At 35.3% G+C, this 27,407-nt stretch overlaps 1 protein-coding gene across 1 annotated transcript in view; it reads right to left on the bottom strand.

The window, feature by feature from the left end:
* The window catches only part of Kcnh7 (potassium voltage-gated channel subfamily H member 7), a 450,536-nt gene that overhangs the window by 139,439 nt on the left and 283,690 nt on the right, over positions 1-27,407 (bottom strand). The window contains exon 3 of the mRNA XM_048344279.1: positions 8,432-8,587. Coding sequence (XP_048200236.1) covers positions 8,432-8,587 — 156 coding nt within the window. The remainder of the gene's footprint in view (positions 1-8,431; positions 8,588-27,407) is intronic.

Genomic DNA, 27,407 nt, shown 5'->3' with positions numbered 1-27,407 from the left:
CATGGCCTGAAGGTAGAATCATACTTGTAAGTGGTCATGCAAGCTGGACTCTGCAGTAAGGCATGGAGAGGACATGTGTGAGTGTGGAGGGAAGTGGATAGGGGATATTGTGAAGGCCATAAGCCAGGTCTTTCCATTGATTAGTCGGTGGTGGGAGGTGGGAGACTTTTAAAATTAATCCCTGAGAACTGTTTTTTAATAGAATTAATGGGGAGGTCTCAGAAAATAATGTCTATAAGGAAGACAGGATTTGGAAGAGGAAAATAAACTCTCTAAACTCAATTGTAGCTTCACCCAAGCCTTTGGGGATTGACTGGAACTGGGATAACGGTGGGGTTACAAAGGGTGCTGTGACAAGGCACTCTTATTCACAAGGACCTTTCTCATAAGGTGCTACAGTATTACTGTTGCCCCTGATCTCAGCCTGCTGCCTTTTAGGTCTCATATTCTTTCCAGACTCAAATGTGGCCCTAAATTCATTGCTGATAAATTGCAGTGACGATGTTTGGCATTGTATGGTAAACAGCCATAAACCTATGTAAGGCAGTTCCCTGCCTGATTACAGTTCCCAGAGAGAGGCAGAACTCCAGTCAATATATCACTAATTGTGCTTTCCCAGACAAAAATACAGCATCCAGACTGCAAGCCACAGAGTTTTAGTAAAGACAAAGATAGCTATCTGTGAATATACCACAGTTATTCTGAATTAATTAAGTTATAAACTATTATAGACTGAAATAAGAATATGTGCTTGGATAAAATTAGAGTACTCACGCATCTGGATATGAGATGGGAACCCTAGAATCAGTGTGAGCAGTTTTTCTAGCTATATTCCTACATGTATGGGGAGATGTGATTTTAGTGTCTCATCAAAATAAAACAACAAAAAAGGAGATTAAATTTGGTGTGAGAAACAGGGAAGGTGATTGATCCATCAGCCTTTGCTTTTGGGGGCAGAAAACTTTCAGTGCTCAGTGCAAAGGGATAAATAATTCCTACAGTTAAATAGAAAGCAAAGTAGCTGATGTAGCCTGTGGGCTCCTATTACAATCTAGAGCATTGCCAAAGAAAGCTATCAGCAGCAGGAAGTCTGGGAATAATTCAACATGAACTCAGTACTGACTGAGTAGCTAGATTGATTCATGGGTGACAAATACAAGAGTTTAGCTAGTGCCTTTTGGTTCTAGTGAAAGTAGAGGATCTCTAAGGAATATACTGACTCAGCATAGCTAAAGTTAAATGTTATGAGGGCTGGGAAGAGCCTTAAAACAGCAAATGTGATCAGTAATGCCTTGAAAGTCTAAGACTTTCATGACCCTGCCTAAGGGAAAAGATGAGGAAAAAGCAAGATCTTTCAGAATGGTAGCAAGCCTTGGACCAATTTGGAACTGCGAAGTTCTGTGAATTCTGATGTGGAGGTCAGGTCAGGGGAAAGGTCAGGTGAATGGACTGTGGTAAGACATGAGAACAATCATAGCAGAAGCTGCAACAGGGCATTCTGAGAACATGTTCACAAATGCTGCGGTGGTCTGAGAGACACTGCTTCCAACTCAGCAAGGGTATAAGGAAAGCAAAGTTAGACAAATAGAATTGGATAAAAGAGATTAGTGAACAGGACAAGGTGATGGACTGTTTTTAACCACTCATGGTTAAAATTCTTCAGTGAAGAGAATAGCAAAACTAAAGCAAACACACCAGTATTGGCTGTACCTAATTTGATCTTTTTGGGCTTGAAGTAACTACATAATAAATAGATGGATGACTTATCCATGTTGTGATTTGGTTTCTCTTTCATTGATTTCTTCCTTTTCTGAATGCCAAGGGAAAGAGTATATTCAAGTCCTGTGAGACTGAGAGTAACTTGACTCAGGCTGGATGATCATGCGGTCATCACAGTGACAGGGAATGGAAACTCTTGGTGGAGCTTTTCAGCACAAATGAGACACACGCCAGTTTCCCAATTGCCATATGAATAAAGATGGTCCCTGAGTTGATATTAGCTATGTAACAAAACCTTACAAGTGATTCTTCTATGTGGACTATCTAATATGTGTGGGCTGTTCATCCATTGATGCCCATTGCTAACATGGATATATGTATATTTTTCATCTACCAGTAATTTTCTTTATTTTAGAAGTATGTACTTAATCTAAATATTTGGAAGGGGATAAGATATAAAATTTATTGCAACTATGTTGGAATTTTTCTCTGATTGATTTTGCAACTGTCATACATCCTTTCCATAAGCCAAATTTAATCATTAAAACAGGAGACTGCTAAAATACCCAATAATAGTAAACACTGATTACATTGTAAAATATATCATTAAACTCGTCTTAATAATAGATTGCATTGATAGGAATGCTTGCTGGGTGGAAAAATGCCTTACTACTTCAGCTCATTGTCTTTAAATTAAAGAATGACCTTAATCTCCAATGAAAAATAGTAAAAGCACCATGAAAGACCTTTTGTAAATGAACTGTACAGAAAATTTCTTTGACCTTTAGCTTGGGGTATGAAAGTGAGATACAAATTTGAGGGAACAATGTACCTTTTGAGGAAAAATATATATTTTATGTGTTAATTACCTTGAGTGAATCCAAAGCATGTGAATGTGTCTTTATGGCTTAAATTAGCAAGATAATTGCCTAAATTATGGACTGTATTTTGTGTATGTAAACTTAGCTTCAGTTGAAGCTTTCAGGATAATTTAAACCTTGATTTTAGTAAGCATAAAAGAAAAATTCTCTTTGATTTGGAGAGTGCAATTTTAACCTTTTTAAAGATAATGGGATCTTCTTTATACACCATAATAAGATTAAATGAAAAAGTTCACTTCTGAAACTCTGAAAATTACTGTCAGAAATATATTACAGAAATTTTTGATTGCCTTGGCATATGATTATATTTATTTGACATAGAAAACATGCTTTAGCTTTAGATAAACATCAGTGAAATTAGACTATGATTTCCAAGCTTCTGTGTGTAACAGAATGATATGAACAATGTGATTAAAAACGGCTATGAATTTCTGTGTTTCTGAATCAAGCATTCTGATGTGAGGCTAAAGAATTTGAATTTCAAGCATCCTGAAAGGTGATACTTATCATTAACTTGATCAAATTTACCAATGTTCATTGAGTAGGAAGACATAGGTTAGTTATTCAATATAATAATATTTATGTATTCTAACATGTATTTGGATAGTTATTATTGGTAAATATGAAAAATATGTACAAGTGTATACAAGTCCTTAATATGAACTACAGCAGATGGTTACCAGCCACTTTAAATAAGGTGTTCTTCAGTCTTCTACAACCCTTTTTTAATGATACTTCTTTTTCTTTTATTTCTATTAGTCTTCATCCTTTTATTTTATGTGTTTAACTGACAACCAGATGTGAGCCATGCGGCAATAGTGCCAAATATGAAGTAGTATTGTATCAGAGAAGACTCATGTAGATCTGTTTGGGTGAGGGGAACATACTACACTGGTGAAACATTCCCCAGGAAAGATTTGCTGTAGGAAAGGCGATGACATGTGATGCAAATAAGGCAACATGGAAAGAATGGTGGTTTCAAGGACTCTTTAGTAAACTATGAGAATGATGGGAGATTAAGTTAAAACATACCAAGAAGCATACTGGTGATAGGTATTTTGCAGTATGAACACATAAAGCCTTGGAGTTTTAAATATTTTTAAGCAATAGAAAACCATTCTAAAGAACATAAGGCACTGGCGTTTTACATGTTTTTAGACAATCTAAAAACAACTGAAGAGACTATGGTGGAATTTCATGATCTCTTATATAGAATTATTACATGGATTATGAAGAAGAGAAGTTGGAATGAGAAGAGTGTCTCTAAGAAGACAACATCCGCCTAAACCAGATGTACTGAATGACTGAGAAAGACAAGTGAAGTGGGCTCTGTGAAAGATAAATTCAGAGGTCTGTTTTAATATACCTGGTCCGTTTCAGTAGGAAAAAGAGAGGGTTAAAGAATAGGAGAATCTTTGTTTTCTGAATTGGAATGATTCATCCTTCATGATGAATGAAGAAGGAGGGCTTGGGGTGAGATGGATTAGATGGTAGCTGCAAATAAGAAGAAAAGTTTTAGCTAAAAGTGCAGAATCTTTCAGAAATACTAATCATCTTTCAAAGGAAAGTGAACATATGAAATTCTAAATAATGATAAAAGTTTAAGGGAGTTATGACTTGAAGATACCAATTTGTGAGGTCTTTTCTCTGTAAGTAACAAATGATAACACTCAAGCTGGATGTATAGAGATAACTGTGAAAGAAATGGATGCCAAAGTAGCTTCGGGAAGGAAAACAGTATTTACGAGAATTGCTGGGGATGTAGTTCAGTAGTGGAATGTTTTTCTACCATGTACAAGATCTTGGATGTTGGAATCCAAGAATCAAAGGAGACATACAGAGAAAGTGGGAAGAGGGGGTAAGCAAACATTTTAATTAACTAGCTTTACAGATGGAAGATGCAGGGAGTTTGGTAACACAGCCTGTAAAAGCAGAAAAAGAAGAAAAGCTACTTAATATGGGACGTTCAACATAGAACAAGACACAGAATTCAATTATACTGGATGGAAAGATATAATAGGAACTGGAGAGTAGGTGTGGAATATCCAAATCCCCATAGAATGAGGCAAGTAATAGAAATAAAGAGAAATAGCTACCAGCTACACACAAAAAGTATGGAGAAGGGTGGCATGAAATGAAAAGCACAGTCTCCATCTGAAGAGAGTGGCTAGTATTTGGTGCCAGCTTATTTTGAACATGTGGGATGTATAGTTAGATACTCATATTTTTGGAAAAATTAAGCTAGATATCCTAATTTTAATGTGCAACATTCCATTTTTAAAGTGCTGGCAAAATGTTCAACTAATTAAAACTTTAAAAAATATGATGTGCTATAAACAAAATGTGTCTGTTGAAGTGTAGGCTATTTATTCTCAGCAACATGCGTATAATCAACAGAGAAAAGAGCCAATATAAAACATTGGCATGTGAGGAGGCCATTGGTAAAGGCATATTTTGAAGAAATTAAAGAGAATATATATCCCAAGAGAAGATTTGAACTTTACTAAGGATTTGGCTGTCAGGATGAGAGATATATTAGCTGGTGGTAGGCCGAATAAGAAATTTCCACTCAATAGTTTCCCCCACTCCTACTCTGAGGTACAGAGGGAGCAATTATATAGATGAAGAAAGAGTATATCTGAAGTCAGAGTTGTGGATTTTGAGGTGGTTTACAATTCAAGCTATGGGAGAAAAAAAGTAAAGAATCAGGAAAAAAGTCTTACGTAAATTTGATAGGCAACATAGTTACTTAGTATCTTGAAAACTTTAAATTAGTTAATTATCTCTCAGTGAGTAAAAAGAACTTTAATTTTTAACTTTTGGTATAATCTTAACACATCACAAATATATCATTGGTAGAAAAAGTACAATTTTCTTGCTTACTATGTGTCACTTCCACTTTTACAGAGGCCATCAATCTGAAAATATAATTCATTATATTTCTTATTTGTTACTTATATTCATTTGTAGAAGTTAATTGTCTCAGTTGGTCGGCCGTGTATTTTATCAGTTTGATAGATACAGTTATTTTCTTCTGTGCTTATTTCATCCTAGGGGCCATCCAAAACTCATTATTTGTGAGAGATCCTGTATCTTTTGTAGGAATACATTTGTGGAAATTTTTATTTTCCCAAAGAAAGCTGCCCACTCCTAATACTGAGAAATGACCTACCACTGCATTTTCTACCAAACAAGTCTCTGGCATCAAGAAGTTACTCAGCTTAATTTATCAGTCACTTTCTGAAATCTGTCTTTTCTATTGTGTATTTAGTACCTTCCACATGCCCATCCCTTTAACATGTCAGTTTAACACTTGATTTAAAGAATCTGGACAGCTTATTTCTTCATTTCACATTTTATTTACATCTTAGAAAAAGTATTTAGATTTATGAAAACATGCATCTTCTTAAATAAACAATGACCTTTCACTGAATGGTTTTATAATTGAAAGGATTTCTCACTGAAATTCTAGTGGCTTGAGGCATCATGTACACATGCATTCACGCACACACAAAGATACTCTGACATAATTACACACAGTAGTTACTGATTAAACAAAAATGCCACTTCAAAATTTCCTCCTCTGTGTATAATCATGTCTTCCTTTAAACCAGATTGCAAGGTAGATCCTCTTATCTGATATGTAAACTGGACTGATATGTAAACTGGACTGTTGGATTAAAGTACTATTATTACTTTGAAGGTTTGCAAGACAGGGTGCATCAGAATATGGTCTTGTTTGGTAAAATTGACTTATACCTGTAATCTTAGGTACTTGGACATGGATGTTGGTAGATCAAAGACAGTTCAACCAGAAAAGTTTGTGAAACTCCATCTTCAATTAACCCACATATAACCAGGGCTAGAGGCATAGCTCAACGTGCCAGCCCAAAGCAAGCAATAGTTTGAGGAACTAAGTTCAAACCCTGTTGTCCTCCTTTCTTTTCTTCCTCCCATCCTTCTTTTTGATTTGTCTCCTTCTAAAAGATGTTTTAAATACCCTATATCATTATTTTATCTTACTAGTAAAATTTCAGTTTTAAAGAAATGAATTAGTATTTATTTTTGCCAGTCCTGGGACTTGGACTTAGGGCCTGGTGCCTGTCCCTGAGCCTCTGTGTGCTCAAGGCTAGCACTCTCTTGAGTCATAGAGGTGAGACAAAGGATAAAGCCCGAACCAATACAACAGTGATCCTGACAAGATACTATGCTAGAAATGAACTTTACAATTTGAAGAGGATATGGAAGTTGTGGGGGAGGGAAAGTGGAAGAAAATGAGGGAGGTGGTAACAATGTTTTACAGGTAATGTACTTGTTGCCTTATTTATGTAACTAACCCCTTTGATATCACCTTTACAATACAATAAAATAAAGTTGTTGTTTTTTTAAATCAGCAGGATTTGCCAAAGATGACACATTATATGAAGACTATTGGATAGTATCAGAGTATCAGAAGCTATCCAGCATAATTTGGATCCTTGTTAACCTTTTTTCTTGATTGAGCAATGAATTCTTTGACAGAAAATGAAAGAAAATGTGGACCATATAATGACAAAACATGTGTAATCAAAACTGATATACTGGCTGTAAATAATGTGAATTTGGAATGCTCTGGAAATGATTTTATCTGGATATTTATATTCCCTTCAGTATTTTCTGTGTGACAACTATGGCACAGAACAATCATTGATGTTCACAAATGAACTACTGTGGTCATCATAACTTTCACATGAGGAGATACTTTGCTGAGTATAAAGTTACATAGTCTACTCAATATATCCTTATATAGAGTTTCTTCCATTTGGAACACTGAAATTTCAAGTCTTCATTTGTATTTCAGTTTTAAATAAACAATTTAAATCCCTTCATAAATCTCTATCCATGACTTTCTGCTGGTGCACTACTTTTTATTTTCACACAGTTTAATGAGATATATAAGAAAACTTTTCCATGAGGAAAAAAGAAAGATATAGAGAAGAGAATGGAGAACATGTACAAGGAAATCATATTCTCCCAAACAAATTGATTCTTTTGATATTTATGATAGAAATAAAGGATGACTTTAGCTAAAGTGGGTTGCCAGGGATCATTCAATAATGGCTAAATATGTCGATGGAAAAATAAAAGTAATATAAAACAGATTTAGATAGTAAAGAATAATAATATGAGATAAGAAAAGTATTCTATTTTCAATTTATTTCTGTACATAGTGTTTGGCAAATTGATAAACTAGTGATTTTGATAGTTGTCTCCAAGTATGATATTTTTGGGATAATTGTGCAGAATATTGGAATTGTATTATATTAATATTAGCTATGAAATTGCTTTAGAGGTATATTAGCTAGAAAAGAATAGAACAGATTTACAAGACAAAATTTATCTACTTAGTTTCCCCAAAGTGTTAGGGATAGAGGGAAAAAGGTGCTGAATATGAAACAAGCTCTGAAAACACATTAACTAGGAACTTTTGCCTAAGAAAAAGAGAACTGAAGATACATTTAGAAAAACATTGACAAAAGGTTAATATATAATATATATTTATATATATGAATATGTATGCTTCACTAGAAATTTAAGATTACGACAAAAATGACAAATATAATCACAATATATACTTGAAAAATTAGAAATACCAAAGAAAATAGGGAGAAAATAAGAACACAAATAAAGGAAGGTAATTGAGTGACATGTTGGCTATAGATAGAAGTCAAAATGGTGTAACTTGATTAACTTTACAAAATAAATGTATTTTTAGAAAATAAGGAAGAATGTATTAAAATGATTGCAGTAAGAAAATGTCAAAAGCTTTGCACAAGTGGCCTTTTACTTACGGTTTACAGTTTTGACTGGTAATATTGGGTTTACCCTCTCTGGGGAGGCAGCACTTTCTTCATCTGTCACATATTCAAAATTAATGATGAACATCATGGCCACACCCTCTTGGTTTTTCACAGGAATTATGTGAGTGTTACAAATGAAAGTGGATCCTAAGGGAGTGAAAAATGACTGTTAGATCAAAAATATCTATTTGTTTTGAGTTATCAGTAAAACTAAAATACAGTTCTCATAGAATTTAGTATCTTAAATGACTATTGACATTCAAGAAAAGCAATTTAATGTTTTACTTTGCATACATATCCACTTACATTTTATCACATATGTGTGCATAAACATACATGAAGACGACTGACTAATTTTATTATTATGCTGTAGAAAAACACAACATCAGGTCTTGTTAGTCTCACCTGCATCCCTCTAGTAATTAATATAGAAGAAAGTATCTCCTTTTACTTATAAATTGGTAGCAAATATTTATAAAATCTACCTGTATAAATAATTAAGATAACCTAACCCTTCCTCTCAAAATCAATGATGCATGAATGCAGTTGAAGAGGTGTCTTCTTTGAAATCAACTAGCTTCTAACTCCTTGGATTTGACTTCTCATAGTCCCTTTGGACACTTTGGCCACATCTTTCACTTGGAATACTTAGGTTCTTTAATTTGAAGTGATTACAATCTCACATGATAGGGATTTGTTTAGCTTTACCAGTATTGTCAAGACAAAAATGCAAGGGAGAATTTTTGATTTTGTAGATGATGTCCACGTCCATGTACTGCTTTCCTTTCTAAGCAGAAAATAATGATCTTGAGTAAGAGAAGAATTAGGGTTCAGTATAGAGACAGGAGTAGGTTAAAAGCAGGGCAGAGAAGGGGACACTGATAGGTAACTGAAGGATGCAATTGAAGCTCCAACACTAGTAGAAGCCAGTGGTTTGTAGCATTTTAAAATGGCATCTATATAAACTCTGAATGTTACAAACAAAACCGGGACTGTATGAGATAATGCTTTACTCCTTTCTGATCTTTAATTTTGGCTTTTGCTTCCAAGACTGGAAACAAAGGCTACTCTTCATGATGCACTATATTGAAGATGTCAGAAGTTAGGGCTCTGGAGAATTATCCTGGTGATCCAATTATTATTTGTCAAACTGTTTAAATTGCAATATATTCCACTCTCCAAATAACTAATTTATAAACACACTGTTAAAGCGTACAGATTCTGTAACTTAAGAATGACTAGTTATTAGTTATAATTTAGCTTTTCAAATATAGATAACCAAATTTGGAACAGAGAAGATCTTATTATAATTGATACCATATTTTATACAAGGTAGCAGCTGTTGGAAAATAAGCTTTAAGAATGATTTGCTGCATCCTCGGTCTTCAGCTATATCTTCGATTCTTAATAAAATAGTTAGCTAAAGCACTTGTCATAGTTTCCATGGTAACAAATGGGCTGACTTTAGTAAACACAAAATAAGCAATTTAAGAATGTTCCATTAGAACTAAATATAGAATTGCTTCAGGCCAGGCATCACAATACATACTGCTTAAACAGAGAGTCAGAAGAGATGTGAGAAATAACCACGATGTACTTTCCTAATGAACCAAAATACATATTGATTTTACCACTTAAAATGACATTTCCTGGATCATTTCGAATACCATTATGAAATCACAGATTTGTTACTTAGCAGTTTCAAGTCTTTTAACATTTGGGTATATATTGTTGATTGTAAAGCGAAACACAAGATGAATTTTTAAGAAGAGCAATAAATAAAAGATGCAAGGAGAGGCAACTAATAGATTTATAATAGAACAGAATAATTTTTCTTTTTGTAATAAAGGCAAATTCATGCCTTTCATACAAATACTTACAAATTTACTATCTAATACTGAAAATTGCACAGAAAATCAGAAAAACAAACAGAACAATGGATATATGTACTCTGTAGCCTACTGAATATGTGTAAATAATCTGGAATTTACTGTCCATTATCATTGTCGCCTATTTGTTTCTGTTCAGCAACAATCTCCTCAGGTGAAGATTCACATTGATATGATCTTCACATTTGGTTTTAGGATTGAATATCTCTGTCAATCTTGAGTTGCCTCCTGAAAATCAATCAAGGAAGGAGTTGCATGGAATTTAGAAGACAAAGAAAACAGAACTTATTATATAGAGCAAAGCTGTTTTAGTTTACATAAGTGTACAACTATTAAGTCCTGTCAAGATACCCCTGTGGTAATGTAACATGTCTTGAATAAGTAATTACCACATGATTCTAAATACTGTTCTAATGAAACATTGACAGCCAAAGTAATAGAAAGATAATACAGCAAACACTAATTTATCAGTGAGAGGAAAATAGACATATTCAATGATGTTTAAAAAAGAGAAGTCAACAAATCTGGGAAGTTTCAGATCTCATATTAAAACGCAACTTGCATTCAAATAAAATTAATTATGCTAAAGAGGCTGAATATTTATTTACAATAAAATTATTATTTATAAAGTTGCTTAGGCAATCATACTGTGTTAGTATTCATTTCTACAGTTTATGTATTGAGTGCAAACATGCCCTAAAAGGGAAAGACTATTTTGAGGAGGAATAATGCTCACTTTAATAAAATTTCTAAAATTTTAAATTTTTAACTGTTGCCATTTAGCAAGAAAACTAAGCTAATCAAATAATAATGAAAAGTAACCTATTGATAAGTCAGTGTCATCAACTTAGCTGCAATTTAAAGCAATTTATGATTTCCTTTAGTAGCTACGTAAAAGTAACTTATTTCTCCCTCTCCCCATCCCCCGCTAGTACCAGAAGTTGAACTTAGAAGCTAATACTATTGCTTGTTTTCTTGTTCATGATGGGAATTCTATCACTTGAGCCATGCTACCAATTAATTGCAAATGGAACCACATAGACTTTTCTGCCCAGCCTGGCTCCAAGCATGATCCTTCAGTGAGTACCTAGGATTAGAAATAGGAGCCAATGGTACTATGTCAAGATATTTTATTCTAATGTCTGTGTTCACAGAGCATCCCATGTCCTTAAGAAACAACACAGAACTCACTGTACCGAAGGCAGTATGATGGTGGTATGGTAGGGTGAATAGGTAAGATCAAAGTAGATGCTGGAACCACATCTTGTAGAAGGATAAGGTATGGATCTGGAATTTTTCTTTCAGAGTGAAAGGTATTGGAAAGTTATGTACAAAGATTGGTGCCATTTGACTTAAAACTTCTCTTGTGGAGAAAGTAACTTAGGAAAATATTGCAATATGGCTAACATGCAATTGTAAAGGATTCAACCATTGTGGTAGAGGTCAAGGTTCTTAGGAAGACTTTATATAAGATATGTTAAAATTAGAAATGAATAAGCCTACCTATTCAGTAGTCTGAGATCTGAGAATCACAGTTCAAAGGTAGCCTTGACAGTAAAGTTTGTAAAATTCTACTCTCCAATTAAATAAAGGCCTGAAGTGGAGCTGTGGTTTGAGTGATAGGGCACTAGCCCAAGCAAAAATAGTCAGGGGGCAGTGCTCAGGCCCTTAGTTCAAGCATCAGGACTTGCTCACATACAGTAAAAAGAGTGAGGATATAGTGGCAAAGCACTTGCCTACCAAGTACAATGTCCTGGATTTGATCCCTAGTACCAAAGGCGTGGGGGGGGGGGGGGGGAGGGGGGGGAAGGAAAGGCAAATACGTATCTATATATAAAGTGATGATTTAAAAAAAAAAGGGGGGGGGGGGCTGGGGATATAGCCTAGTGGCAAGAGTGCCTGCCTCGGATACACGAGACCCTAGGTTCGATTCCCCAGCACCACATATACAGAAAACGGCCAGAAGCGGTGCTGTGGCTCAAGTGGCGGAGTGCTAGCCTTGAGCGGGAAGAAGCCAGGGACAGTGCTCAGGCCCTGAGTCCAAGGCCCAGGACTGGCCAAAAACAAAACAAAAAACAACAACAAAAAAACAAAAACAAAAAAACAAAAACAAAACAAAAAAAAACCTACCACAGCACACACAAAAGAAAAGTAGAAATGAAAGAAACATAGACAGGATTAAAAGGATATAGGGAAACTAAGAAGCAACCACAGTTGATTTCACATTTATTGGTTAAGTAACTGGCAGAAATGTGGAATCATGTGAGAGGGGTGGGCTTTGGATATTGCGAATATTCATAGGCTTTGAGTATGATGACGCTGAAATTGTTTATAAGATATTACAATGACAATATGAAAACATTTGAATATGGGAGACAAGAGCTGAGCTTAGTTCAAGAATTGATCAAATCATAGCTGTCAATTTGAGAGTAATAATATAATAGATTGATTTGAAGGTTTGATGAGATGGGGGCATACAAATGGGAAAGTGTGTGCAGGGTCAAGGAGAAAACAAAAGAATCACCAAAACCTGTGGAACAGCAGACTGAGATGAGAGGAAAATTGATACTGCAGTTGAGAGAGAAGTATTTCAAAAAGCATGATCATCAAGCAGATAAATCGTGCTGGTAGGCACTTTGAGAACTGAAAAAGTATTACAGAAGCACAAAAAACTTCCTTAAGAGACATTTTGTTGGAATAGTCACTAGGAAACTTGTTGGAATGCAGTCAAGGGTGGATGATACTCCAGGAAATAAATATATTTATAGAAAATTCTTTTGAAGAGTTTTATAAATAGATGAACTAAAATATGTGATGGTAACTGAAGGGAGTTTAAAGATATGGGTTCTATGTTAGAAATATTGCAATATATTTGGATACTTACATAATGTACATCAAACTATGGCGCAACAATTCCATTTAAATTTCATTTATAGAAAATTGTGATCATTCCAAGACATTTTTTCTCCCTTTGAGCAAATTCAATTCACTTTGGTGTCAACTTCACTTTCATATACACTGTGTCTGTACCATATTAGGCAAATACAGGCTAATCACACAGGATATTGGGTAAGAGCAATAACTCTCCAATCACATTAAATCCAAATCTGGTTCTGTTCCATATCTGCTGAGTAAATTTGTAGTTATTTATTAAGTGGGAAATTATCTAAGTTTCATCATCTGTACAAGGGGGGGTGGCACTCCATATTTCATAGATGTGTTCTGGGATCACATGACATTATTAGTATAGGATGATCTGCTAATACAATAGATATCAGAGAACTACAGTGACAATGAACTCTTTACATCCCATGCATCCAGATAATATAGGCAAGTTACAAAACCTTTATAACAAAGTTATAAACATGCCTGGAAGTGAAGAGGGCAATAGTGTGAGAGAAAGAAGTCCTTTTGTATTTCTTTTTTTTCCCATCATGAATGTATATGAATATATTCATATATATTCTTTTTAAAAATTTTATTGTGAAGGTGAATGGGGGGTTACAGTTACATAAATTAGGTAGTGAGTACATTTCTTGACCAACTTGTTACCTCCCCCACCCCCAAGTTGTACAGTTAATTTACATCTTACTATTTTTTCTTCTTCTTTATTGTCAAAGTGAAGAGGGGTTACAGTTTCATATGTAAGGTAAGTACATTTCTTATCCAACTTGTTACCTCCTCCCTCATTCCCCCCCACCCTCCCCACTTCCCTCTCCCATGTGTTGTATAGTTTGTTTACACCAATTGGTTTTGTAAGTATCACTATTGCTATGGTTTGTCTTATTGTTTATCTCATTGTTGTAGTTATTTTCAACATGCCATGTGAAACTGTACCTTTTTTTTTCTCTTGTATTCCCTTCCTGTGGTTTTACCCCTGCTATTACTGTAACTGATCTTAGTACCCCGGATACTGTATATACATGTATTGGAACTTTACAGAGAATCCTTCTAGCTTCTTCCTTGGAGCCAACGATACAATGACTAGCAACATGTACAGGCCTGGAGGAGTGTCAGAAGAAGGAATGCTTTGTGACTTCTAGCCTCATGCATCAGCATCTCCTGTGATTAGAAGTGAGGGGATCTCCGGAGTAAAAGCCAATTGATAAATCACCTGATGATGGAGTTCAAAAGAGAAATTAGCGAATCACTCCAGCACAACAGGACAGGGAGTTGAAAGCAGGAATGGGCCTGGCAGGGCCACCCAAGTACCTAGGACAGACAATGTTAGCTCTGACCACTTGCTAGACTGAGAGAGGGTCAATAGGATATCCAGGTAAGAACTTCCCTATGCTACAACCTTTCTTTCCTCTTACTTTTTACCTGAGAGAAATAAATAGCAACCAGATTGTGGGGAGCCTGGAAACAGTAGAGCTGAGTCTCTGTGCCCATTGCTGCTTGTACTAAAGCAGGTCAGAAGTTATAGCTTTAATTTTGAGACTATTTTTACAACAGAAAGTTATCAGAAGTATATTAGCTGAGAGTGTGACCCAACAAAGAATCTGCCAAATCATTATCCAAAATAGTAGTCAATTACTCCCTGTGAGTAAAGTTCATGGGATGATATAAAACAAACGTAAGTGGTATTTTGATCACAGCACTAGCTTTACACTGTTCAATAGAACACTCATACATGTAAAGCTCTTAGAAAAATATTAGGCATGAAGCAAAAATCAATAATGTGAGCCATTGTATTTGTGTATTGTTGGAGGGTCTCCAGAGGGCAGGATAGCCCTCAAGACTGTGTATGTAATTTTCTCCAGTTCTTGGAGAAAACAGTCTTGCAAACACAACCCTCTGTGTTTATTCATCTTTTGTGGCACCAGTAGGGATTATTCTTTTCTGAGTTGATCAGGTTAGTAAATGCCTGGGAATCTTTAGTCCTTTCTTTCTGGTAGACTGGGAGGTCCTTTGAAGATTAAAAAGTATCATTGAAAACCTGCCCCAGAAGAAAAATAAAAAAGCAAACTCAGGATAAAAAGGTCTCACCCAGTAGGCAGCACAATTCCTTGTCAATAGAAAGCTCTATTTGCAAAGCAAAGGAGAATTGTTTCCCCTTCCAGTAGAAGAATGACTTAAGTGGAGTCCAAAGGAGACATTGCATAGCAATTTTCTGATAGGCAAAATATGTTTTCTTAAAGGGGCAGTGATAAATGACCATCTAAAGTAGAATCTGCATGGAGACTCCATGTGAAATTGTTGTGTAGCTAGAATCTTCAAGGTATTCCTCAATTCATATCTAATAACTCAATATAATATCAATAATATTGGACAAATTATAACCTAAAGAACAGGAGAGAGTTATAGTGAAGTCTTAGAAAGGAACTAATGGTAATTTAAGAGTTTGGAGTCATGTAGCCATATAGATTTTTAAAAACAGATGTTATCGTACTTTTGTCAGTTATGGGATGGGAACTCCGAGCCTGCACAACTGTGCCTGAGCTCTTTTGCTTGAGGCTAGCTCTCTACCATTTTGAGCCACAGCTCTACTTCCAGTTTTTGAGTGGTTAATTGGAGACAATAATTTCATGGGGACTTTTCTCCTTGGACTGGCTTTGAACCGCAATCCTCAAATCTCAGAGTCCTGAGTAGCTAGGTAATAGTCATGAGCCACTGGTACCCAGTTGTTTTCATATTCTTAATAGGAAAAGTACAAAAGAGATATCACATACTTCCAGAATTTATGAAAACATTTGCAGAATGCGTCACTGAAAATATTCCATTTCATTGTATATTCATACAAGAGTGTAGAGTCCCCAAAGACAAATGTTATCAATCTATGCACACAGATTTCAACACATACTGCAGCTCAGTAAATATTTGTTGAGTTAACAACACTTTTTCTCCCAGAGTGAAGTGGTTCACAGAAAGCTGTCCACAGGAGGGCACCCGTGAGCCAGGCTTGAGCTACAGTAGTGATCATGTTGGGTAAATTGCCTTAAGTCTTGAAAAAGGTGGACTTGGGAGTAAGACTTAGAACTAGGTTCTAAGCCTAACAAGTTATTTAGCTTTCTTTCATTTTTCCTTTTCCACTGTTGTCCTAAGACAGTAGTATCTTAATTTTAAAATTTAAAGCATCAATACCCCAATAATGCAATGCTTAGATCATAGTAGAGCTTCAATAATAACTTGTAAGAGGAAACAATTTTAATATGATATACTAGGTGTAAGAATTGTATATGCCCATATAGATATTCTTATGAATACAGGAAATATTGCAACTAGATTTTGAAGGAGTAGTTTAAGATAATCCTCGATGGGCCTAGGTAACTTATTTAAACCCTAATTGTGCTAGACAATATTCTAAGCCCCGAGGGGTTCATCTGGGGCACAGAACACATTGAAATTCTTGCCAAATTGTGTTTTTAACATAGTGGAGGAGGTAGAGGAGACAATGTGAATATGTAATATACATAGTAAGTTAAATATTGTGTAGATTGTGTAAATATTGTGTAAATAAGTGTAGAATGTCAGGACAGTGAATACCAGGGTAGAAAAAGGTTGTGACTTTGAAGAGAACAGAAAAAGCTTGTGGAAACAGTCACATTTTGGTAAAGAACTGAGGAAAATAAGCAATGAGACATAGCAATGCCTAGAGAAAGAGTAAACAATATATTCATCCCAGAATTCATGTGTTGATTTGATAACCTACTAAGTGACTACATTTAGACACAAGTGTTTTAAAGAAGTAAATAAAAGTAATACAGTCATAAAGATGAAAGTGTATTTCAGTAGGCTTTGTCCTTTTAAAAAGAGGAGGAGACAGTAGGAATGCTCTTGCCTAGAGCAAAGGGCTATGTGAGGGCACACAATGGAGAAACAGAAACTTCCTTACAAACCAAACCTGCAAGCATCTTGATCTTGAACTTCAGCCTCTAGAACTATGAGAAGACAAAATTCTGTTACTTTAGATGCAGAACCTGCATTATTTTGTTTTATAACCTGAGCAAAATAAGATCATGTTGTCTGTGAAAAGAAGGTAGGTCAAGAAATATTTAGGTTAACCTGTCAAATAACTTTGTTCTAAATACACTATTGAAACATACTAAAATACATAGCATATTAACATTAGCATATTAAGATATATAGATTTAAGTTAAAAATTACAGATGAGTCTGGATTGATAGGAAGCCTTATGGCTTTCTTGGTTCTGAGAATTTAGTCTTTGTATATGTATGCGGCAGTACTTGAGTTTAAACTCAGGGCCTTGGGCTTTCTAGTCAGGAACTATACCATTTAAGCCACACTCCCATCTCTTTTATTACTTTATTTTTTAGACACAGTCTCACGATTTTCTCCTGGAGTTGCTTGGGACTAAAATCTTCCTACTCACATCTCCCATATAGGTATCATGCATGGACCCTCACACTTGATGTGTTAGATATTTAGCAAGATTTTCAGTGTGGCAATGTCTGTGGGAGAAAGATTTCACTGTACAAAGAACTTAGATGTAGGCTGTGCTAAGTATTAGTGATGTCTCAGAGAAGAACAAACATTTAAATATAAGAGGTATTCATTTTATTGAAGGGACATAAACACAGTTAGAAGGACTATTTAACAACTCTTGCACAACATCCTATCAACAAGAATAAATGAAATAGCAAGTTCAACTGAGTGCATATGGTCTGCTTTGTCTGATAGATTAGGACAAGACTGGTTGGTGGAAAGGCTAGAGACCATCCATAGACAAGGTGGTCGTTTCTCTTATTTGGCTAGTCACCTGCTTAAGTCTGAAAGATTTCACTGAAAACAACTCAGAAATATTGTATGAGCTAATAAAGATACTTTTTACAGAAGAATTGACTAATTTACCAAATTTTGGCAGTGAATCTGAAAATACATAGGAACCGTCCTTGATATAATAATCATATTTAAACATTAGTAAATCATAACAACCTCAAATAAATTTGGAGATTTTTCTGTCCCTGATAAAGTAACATTGAGCTAGAATAAAGCTTTTAGAAATTCCAGGAGACAGTGTATACATTATCATTTGGAAGCCTGGGAATTTGTCTAAATTTCTGTTCATCTAGCTATCAAATTCATGGCTGCTTTGTAATGTTTGTTATGATCTAATTTTAATTATGTCTCAATAAAAAGGCACTGCTATTGAGTAGTTACGTTTCTTGTCTGTGTAGCTCCATGGAGCCTGTAGAGTTGTACTGATCTGATTCTACTATTGTTGAGTGAGGATATGGGATGGACTACTTCATTTCCTCAGTATGCCAAATTCCTCATTTCTAAAATAATTAAGAAAGTGTACTGGGGATGTAAAATGAATTAATATATTAACAAATACTTAGAAAAGTGCTTGGCATGTAGATAGTGGCAAATAACTATGTTATCAATGAGGGACAGGAAACATTAATTTCTGAGCTAGAAATAGTTGCTAAATTTCCAAATATTATGTGATGCTTTAAAAGTAATTTTGTTAAACTATTTTTGTTAAACAGAGGGGTAACAGTTACATAAGTCAGGGAAAGAGTACTAGTTTTTCAGGAGTTTCAAAGATGGACTTACCAGGTTCATGACTGTCTTCAAGTTAGCAGTCTATTTGAAAGTGCTGAGAGATCTAGTACAGGAAAGTTCCTTTACCATCTAATATCTAAAATAGGTCTTCAAATTGTAGAGAGGAGACCATGGTTTATTTCTTGTATTTTGATGTCCCATTGATTTACACTAGCAGACTTGTTATCTGTTTATTATTTTTTGGGAACGTTCCAGAGTCAGTGGAACTTTGTGTGCATTAGAAGTATGTGAAATTATCTTTATTTCTGGAATTCTATGACTGTCTTAACACTGGAAGCATATTTCAGGCAGTACAGTAATATGACTTTGAGAGTTGGTGCATTGAATTAATGGAGTAAAATGGAGTAAAAAACATGAATGTTAGAACAAGTTGAGGCTGATATACATTGCCACACTGTCTCCTGGTAAACCAAATGGATACTTATTAGGAAGTTTACCGCATGTTTGTGATCATTTTAATACATTGCATCTTTTTATACCCAAGTAAATATTTGCTTATTGGCTCAAAATGTTTCCATAAGGCATGTGGACATTAGCAAGCCTCAAATACTGAATGCAGGCTCATTTTGCTAAACTGCCATTTGTTCAGTCAAACTGTGTTAACATTAAGCTGATTGAGAATCTTAGCAAATATGCACATTACCATGCTACATGCACAAGCTGGCCAAGGCAGAAGTACTCTGAGGAGTACACTGTGGATTCACAGTGCAGATGTGACCTCCAGGTAAGGCTGTCTGTGGGTATGTGCATGGCATATCCTGGCCAGGGTGGGTATGGCTGTTGACTAAACCAACCAACAAACAAACATATGTCTTGTTTCTTTTTATGCTTGCAAATTTGGGACAAAGACCAAAATTACAAAATATTGCAAATGAGCAAATACACAATTTATATGAATACAATTTAACAAGAATGTGTTGGGTATCTACAGTGTTCAAGGTACTATGCCACAGATTTTAGGAGTTAAAAACATAATTAAAGTCAAGGACCATTTATCAAATGGAAAATTCTCTCTAGAGTGTTGATGGAGTGTATGAGGAGAGGCATATGATTTTTTTCAGTTATGTCGACAGGTTCATGGGGGAAGTATCATGTAGGTTGAGTTTTAAATGGTTGTGACAGGCAGGAATCAGAAGCAAAGCACTTCAACATGAAGGATGAACAATGAGAAATTTAATGATTCTCAGGAAAAAGAGAGTGCTGTACAGTGTGATTTTCAGAAAATCCAGTTAATTGTACCCATGCTAGGTACTTTTTAAACACATAGCAAGTTCTTTATTATGCAGAATCATTTACATAATTTACATCATATACTCACAAAGTGCTTACAGAAATCAATATAATAAATAAATACCACCCTTCTTTTCTTCCCTCCTTCCTTCCTTTCTGCCCTCCCTCCCTCCCTTCCTCCCTCCTTCCCTGCCTCCCTCCCTCCCTCCCTCCCTCCCTCCCTCCCTCCCTCCCTCCCTTCCTTCTTTCCTTCTTTCCTTTCTTCCTTCTCTTTCTTTCTTTTTTGTTGGTTGTAGGGCTTGAGCTCAGGGCATGGGCGCTATCCCTTAGCCTCTTTATACTCAAAGCTAGTGATCACAGTGCCACTGTCATTGTTTGAGTTATTATTAGGAGATAAGTCTCATGGGGACTTTTCTGCCTGGGCTGGCTTCGACCCGTGATCCTCAGAAATCAGTTTCCTGGGTAGCTAGCATTATAAGCATAAGCCATTGGTGCCTGGAAAATATCACTGTTTCAAAGCAGAACTTTAGACATGAACGGAACAAGAGACTTACCCTAAGTTACATAGCCCATCTGTCAGGATTATATTCTACATGGGTTAACTCATGCCAACATAACAAGTCTTTTTATTCTAACTACTTACAGATAATATCAATGACCTAACTCACACAGTGGTCAGTATTTTATCTGTCATTTCACTTCAGCAAAATCTTTATAGATTCTCTTTTTCACCTAGTGCAGAAAAAATGAATAATTATAAACAGCAAATAAATCATTTTCTCAGACTTCTTGGAATCCGCAAAAATGTTCTTAGATCTTATTGGAATTGCCATTCAGTTATTTATTTATGTCACGGATAAACATCATGAAGGCAGAAAGGTTTTTGTTTTCTTTGATTTTGGCACTTCAGCCTTCTTCTCTTTTTATAAGAAAGGCTATCCTGTTTAAGCACTAAAACGTGGAACTTATATTTCGTGTTTTTAATGCCTCTGGTTTTTTTGCAGAGAAGGCAGCAAGCAAGATGCCCTGGAAAAACTAACAATAACAGAGACTTATTTTCCCATTGGTGATGTTGTTCATGACCAGCATTAGTGGGGAATACCCTCTCCTGGGCTTTGACACCAGGCCTTAGGGCATATGGATGCTACAGATGTTCTGTGCTCCCTAAGGGTGTTGCAGTCAGGCTTCCAGCAGGTGAATCATGACTAGGATTACTTTGCAATGGCTCATCTTGCCCTAGATATGTTTTTCCAAATGCAGCAAGAGGAAGAGAACACATTTAGTTTTGTTTCTGTGTTTTATTAGGATGTATTGTCTAGTCTAGTATCTCTTCAGCATAACAGGGGGCATAGAAACATAGGAAACAATGCAGGATGGGGCTGATCTGATTTGCTTGCACAGTAGCATATGCTTACTTGAGTAGCTGGATATAGAGCCTCTATCATGTATCAGCAAAACCTAAACCCTGGATCTGTCACTTCCCAGTGTTTAATCTTGGAATAAATTATGTAACAGCTGTGATACTTAGGTTTTCCTGATCTGTAACATGGATATGTTAATATAATTCACTTCATGAAGTGTCAAGGATTAAAGTATCCAGGATCTGTCAAAAGCTCATAATAATTCCTACATATGGAAAAGTATGAATTATTATTATCATAAAGGAAAGGAAATATCAAAGAATGATTTTGAGTTGTGTAATAAGAACTTGGCTGAAAGATAGTGAGCAATCTCTTTTTAATCGGAGAGAAAGAGAAAATGTTCATGCAGTATACTTATTTCATTTATGGACATCTTATTGTCAATCCTACACTACATAACTTTAGTCCTGTTAGACGATGGCTGAACCTTGAATTTAGTTCAGAAGTTCTGATTTTTTTGTCCTTATGGAAATTTAATGGTTCCTATATTATCCAATCATCTTTTCTTAAATACATTTTGCCTTCATAGATACATTGGGCCTAATCTTTGCATAGCAGAATACATCTCAGCTCTGTGTTAGAATTTTTGGTAGATAATCTTTGTGTGCCTCTAGTTTTGAACTTTAACTAGACGTATGTTGGGTATAAGAATCAAAGGGAAAAATCAAATACATAACCTAAACTCAACATGCATAAGGGAAAGAGTGGTTTAAGAGGGGTGGGTGAGAACATTGAAAGAATATTGAAAGAGAACATTGAAAGGTAACAGTGATAAAGATACACTGAATTTATACACTGTGAATGGCAATTCCTTTGTACAACTACTTTAAGAGAATAAACATGTCTAAAGGAATTAGAATTCCATCAGATGAAGATATATCTTTCAGCCTCCCTAAACAAGAATAACAAAAATTTTATATTTTACCTGGTAACATTGAAGCTGATCAAGGGATGAGTCAACATTTGACTTCTTTTAGGCAATCTAAGTTGACTTAAAATAAATTCCTATATAAGAAAAGTTACTCTAACTTTGGAAATTCAAGCACTATGGTAAGCTGATGACAGAGTCCATTTTATTTCAGGGGAGTGTTTTATCATCCCCCAAATAATAAAGAATATTTGAAGAAAGTATTAGAATAAACACACTAGTATGATTACAATGGAAAATATAAGGCCACTATCAATAATGACTTATTGTATTTTTGAGAAAAAAGAGATTAAAACTTCAGGATGAAAGGAATTAATTTCCTACATTCTTCTTTTTTAATGACATTGTAAATAGTGAAAGACTAAGAAAGCACATAATATTGTAGCATAAATTCTGTAAGAACCAGGAAGGATCCAACATTTAGCCATATAATAAGATTATTAAGAAAAAAAATAAAATGGTTATCCTGTAACATTTCAGTGGATGAAAAGAGACTAAATTGATTTCATTAATATATATTGTTCATGTGTGTTTGTTTGTTTCTATTAGTGGTTTCCTTGAAAAAGGCTATCTTAGGTTTCAGGGAATTCTGGCAATACAGGAATATACAACCACTCCTAGTTAATCAATGTTCTTCAAAATGCTGCTGCTTTTAATAACTGTACCTGAGAAATGAAATCATGTCACCTCTTAATGGGGAAAAGCAAAAGTATTTCCAAACTAATTTCAGAAGGCGAGATAGTGTGGAATGTTTGGCAAAATACAGTCACATCAAGTATTATTTTGAAGCTTAACTTCAAGAAATATAATTGAATGATGGCTCATGCTGTTTCTAAGCCATAATGTTCTTAGGAAAGAATTGGGGTGATGGTATAATTAACAATGTATTGCATCAGTTTGTCAATCCAGGTTCACTTTTCACTTCTTTCTGCTAATATTGGACAGAATAAGTCACAGACCTGTCGGCCTTTTCTTGTTTCCATGTGAATTCTAAATGGAGGTTTCAGATAGAAATCAACGGAGGAGAGGAAGAGAATGATGTTGGTGTATTTAGTCACTATGCTCAAACCCTACAGACTTGCAAAGGTTTGGCAGCATTTGTTATGGAAGTTTATTGTTTCTGTCAACCCTCTGCATGTACCTCTGTTTCAGGGTCCCTGGAATAGTCACTCTCTCCACTTGTTCTTTCTGCCAGCTCTTTACTGTTACTAATCCTGGGATGTGTCATTTTTCCATGTTATGTCTCCTAAACTTTGTTCACAAATTTCTAAACAGTTCATCAATGCTCCTCAAACTAGCAAACGTTTGAGTTTCAGTTCACATACTATACAAGTATTACCAAAGAAAGTAAATAAAACGTTGGTAAGGAGTATTCCATATTTAAAAAGTAAAAACATAGTAAAATTCTAGGATGATAGCACTCAGTTGTATATTGCTAGCCAAGGCCAAAATAGCTATAGTCTTGCCAAGAATGACATACACTACACTTATTTGTGGATAAATTGTTAGAGAGATAAACAACTTTCCAAGATTAAAGTTCCTTTAGAACTTTTAGAATGATGAAGTAGAATAGATTTGTCCCTGTGCTTTGGAGTTGAAGCAAATTATTGAGGAGAAAATTTTTCTATGATCAAATTCAAAATTTTAGTGAATATAGCAAAATTTAAAAAAAATATCCAGGCTCTGGGGGCTCATATCTGCAATCACAGATACTCAGGAAGCTGAGATTGGAAGACTGTGGTTCAAAGCCAACTGAGGCAAGAAAGTCTGTGAGGCTCTTATCTCCAATTAATCACCAGAAAACTAGAAGTAGAGCTGTGGATCAAAGTGGTAGAGTACTAGAGCAAAACAGCTAAGGACAGTGCCCAGGTGCTTAGTTCAAACCTCATAACCAACAACAGCAGCAGCCACAACAACAGTAACAACCATCATAAAAGGAGTGCATAAAGGAACCAATGGACCCCTCAAAAAATGGGCTAAAGACCTAAAAAGAGACTTCTCTGAAGAGGAAAAGAGAATGACCAAGAAACACATGAAGAAGTGGTCTGCATCACTGGACATTAAAGAAATGCAAATATAAACTACATTGAGATTCCATCTCACCCCAGTAAGAAAGTCCATTATCAGGAAAACTAATAATAACAAATGCTGGATGGGATGTGGAGAAAAGGGAACCCTAGTACATTGTTGGTGGGATGGCAAATTTGTTCAACCACTGGAAAACAGTATGGAGTTTCCTCAGAAGGCTAAATATAGAGCTCCCTTACGATCCAGCTGTCCCACTTCTGGGCATCTACCCAAAAGATTAGAAGTAAGACCACACTAAAGCCACCAGCACAACTATATTCATCACAGCACAATTTGTCATTGCTAAAATATGGCACCAACCCAGATGCCCCTCAGTAGATGAGTAGATTAAGAAAATGTACAATGGAATTCTATGCCTCTCTCAGAAAGACTGACACTGCCCCATTCATAAGGAAATGGAAGGACTTGGGAAAAAAAATCATAGTAAGTGAAGTGAGCCTGACTGAAAGAAACATGGACTCTATTCCCCTCATAGGGAATAATTAGTACACATCTAGGATAGTCATAGCAGAAGATCACAATAGCCCAAGAGCTATGCCCATATGAACACATGAAATGATGCTAAACAACATGAACTTCAAGTTATGGAAACAAGTGGTATAATACTGTTGTAGTAATTTTCATGCCATGTGACACCATGCCCTTATTTTTTCCTTTTTTTTTCTTTTTTTCTATATTCCTTTCACGTGGTTTTACCCCCGATATCACTGTAACTGATTTTAGTACCCTGGATATTGTGTATACATGTACTGGAACTAGGAAAAGGAAAAGGAATACCAAAATCAAAAGACAGAGGATGAAATGAAAACCAATGCAACCACAATACTGACAAAACTATATGGTGGGGGGGGGGAAGGGAAAGGGGAAGGAGGGAGGGGAGTATGAGGGACAAGGTAACAAACAGTACAAGAAATGTATCCAATGCCTAACGTATGAAAGTGTAACCTCTCTGTACATCAGTTTGATAAAAAAAAAATTTTGAAAAAAAAAACAAAAAGAAAAACTATATGGTATAAACCAATTGTATAGCTCATGGGGGCAGAGGGAACTGGAAAAGGGGAAGCAGGGGAAAAAGTCGGAAAAGATAACAAGTTGCATATGAAATGTACTCACAGCCTTACATATGAAACTGTAACCCCTCTATTCGCTCTGACAATAAAAATTACCCAACAAAAAGAAAAGTACTTAAAGATAGACAAGTTAAACTTAAGGAAATTTATAAAAAATATGGTTTGGGATAGACATAGCATAGTCTTAAAAGAAGGTAAAATATAAATTGAATGCATTTGATGTGTTGGACAGAAACAGTATATATAAATCTTCCATAATCAATTTTTAAAATTATCCAAGTTTTGTGCTAGTTCAATGAATGTTCTATTTATTATTTTGAAGATCAATGTACTGGTTCATGTGATTCTCATAATAATCATTCAAGTGAACAACAGATTAGAGCAGCTTTTCTTTATCAAGCAAGCTCTAGGCACTGGAGATAAAGTGTAAGATATTAAAGCCCATTGAAAATAATATGTTGGTATATAGGTACCATTTTTCTGGTCTGTTTCATCTATTGGACATTAAATAAAATCCAACTAGACCCAAAAAGCAAAGTAACAGGACAAAAACGGTTAGTTGACCACTCTGGACTAAACATTGTGGTAAGAATTTTACACATTGATTCATTACTGCCCATGTTTTAAAGGAAGGAATTTTTGTCAGGATTTTTCTTTTTTTTTTTTTAAGTAAAAAGACGAATTTACTGGGGAAGTTCTGGATGGACCGGTCCCAGGTTTCAGAAAAGCATATAACACAGAACAGGACAGTGGCACAGAGACTTACTTCTGGAGGATTCCCAAGTACCACAAAAAGTGCTTCATGTATAGGTTGATAACTGGCCAAAGTCTTTACTAAGATGCGGAAAATAGTTTGCATGGCTTCCCTCTTTTGTGGTAAGAACAATGTATTTATAAATCTACAAGTAAACACACCAGATAGTAAAACACAGAAAATAAACGTCTCTAGACATTCACACAGTGAGACCAAAGAGGATATTCATAGGAATAGATCACAAAGGCTCAATGTGTGCATATAATCATATAAAGTAATGTTTTTTCTAAACGAACTCTAAGAAGTGGAAATGAGATTTTTGTTGTTGATATTGTGGTTTTGCCTTTGTTGTTTTTTCTTTTTTCTTTGTATCTGGGAGGTTAAGGGGAACACAAACAAAGGTAGGTAAAGGATGAACAAATACAGCAGTGATACTCTCTAGACACTGTGTTTTTCACAGTGATCTATATAACTTGTGAGTCAGTATGGGAGGGAAAAACTGGGAGAAAGCAAGGGAAGGGGTGACATAGTTCACAAAGAAATGTACTCGTTATCTACTTATGTAACTGTAACCCCCTTTGTAACTTACCTTTACAATAACAATAACAATAAAATGTTTAAGATGTAGAAACTAGAAACTTGCTTTTTGTCTGGTTCTTATTATGCTTTTTATTTCACTAACTTATTTAGACTTCCAAAAAGTATAGGTTTTTATCTGAAGTTGTATAAGGCTTTAAATACTCAATCACATTCCCATTTAGATAGAGATTGCACAGGTAAGGAGATTATTTAAACATAAAAAAATAAAGAATAGGGAATTATCATGCATTTTTCTCTTTTTAGAAAACACTAACAGTATACCTTAGGCAGAACTGAAAAATGTTACCCCAAATTTTAGGATCTTGCAGAGACGCTATATAATTCTAGAATTGTGGCTATAATGGATTTAAGATTCCTATGATTGGTTTACATTATTATAAGATATGGTTGGCTTTCAGAAAGATGCATAATTTAATCACACAAGACCTTTAAAAGCAAACAGCCATGTTTGACTTCCC

The sequence above is a fragment of the Perognathus longimembris genome, chromosome 4 (genome assembly GCF_023159225.1).
Source record: "Perognathus longimembris pacificus isolate PPM17 chromosome 4, ASM2315922v1, whole genome shotgun sequence".
In the NCBI taxonomy this organism is placed as follows: Eukaryota; Metazoa; Chordata; class Mammalia; order Rodentia; family Heteromyidae; genus Perognathus; species Perognathus longimembris.
Note: the sequence above shows the minus strand (reverse complement) of the source record. Positions and strands in the feature narration are given on the sequence as shown.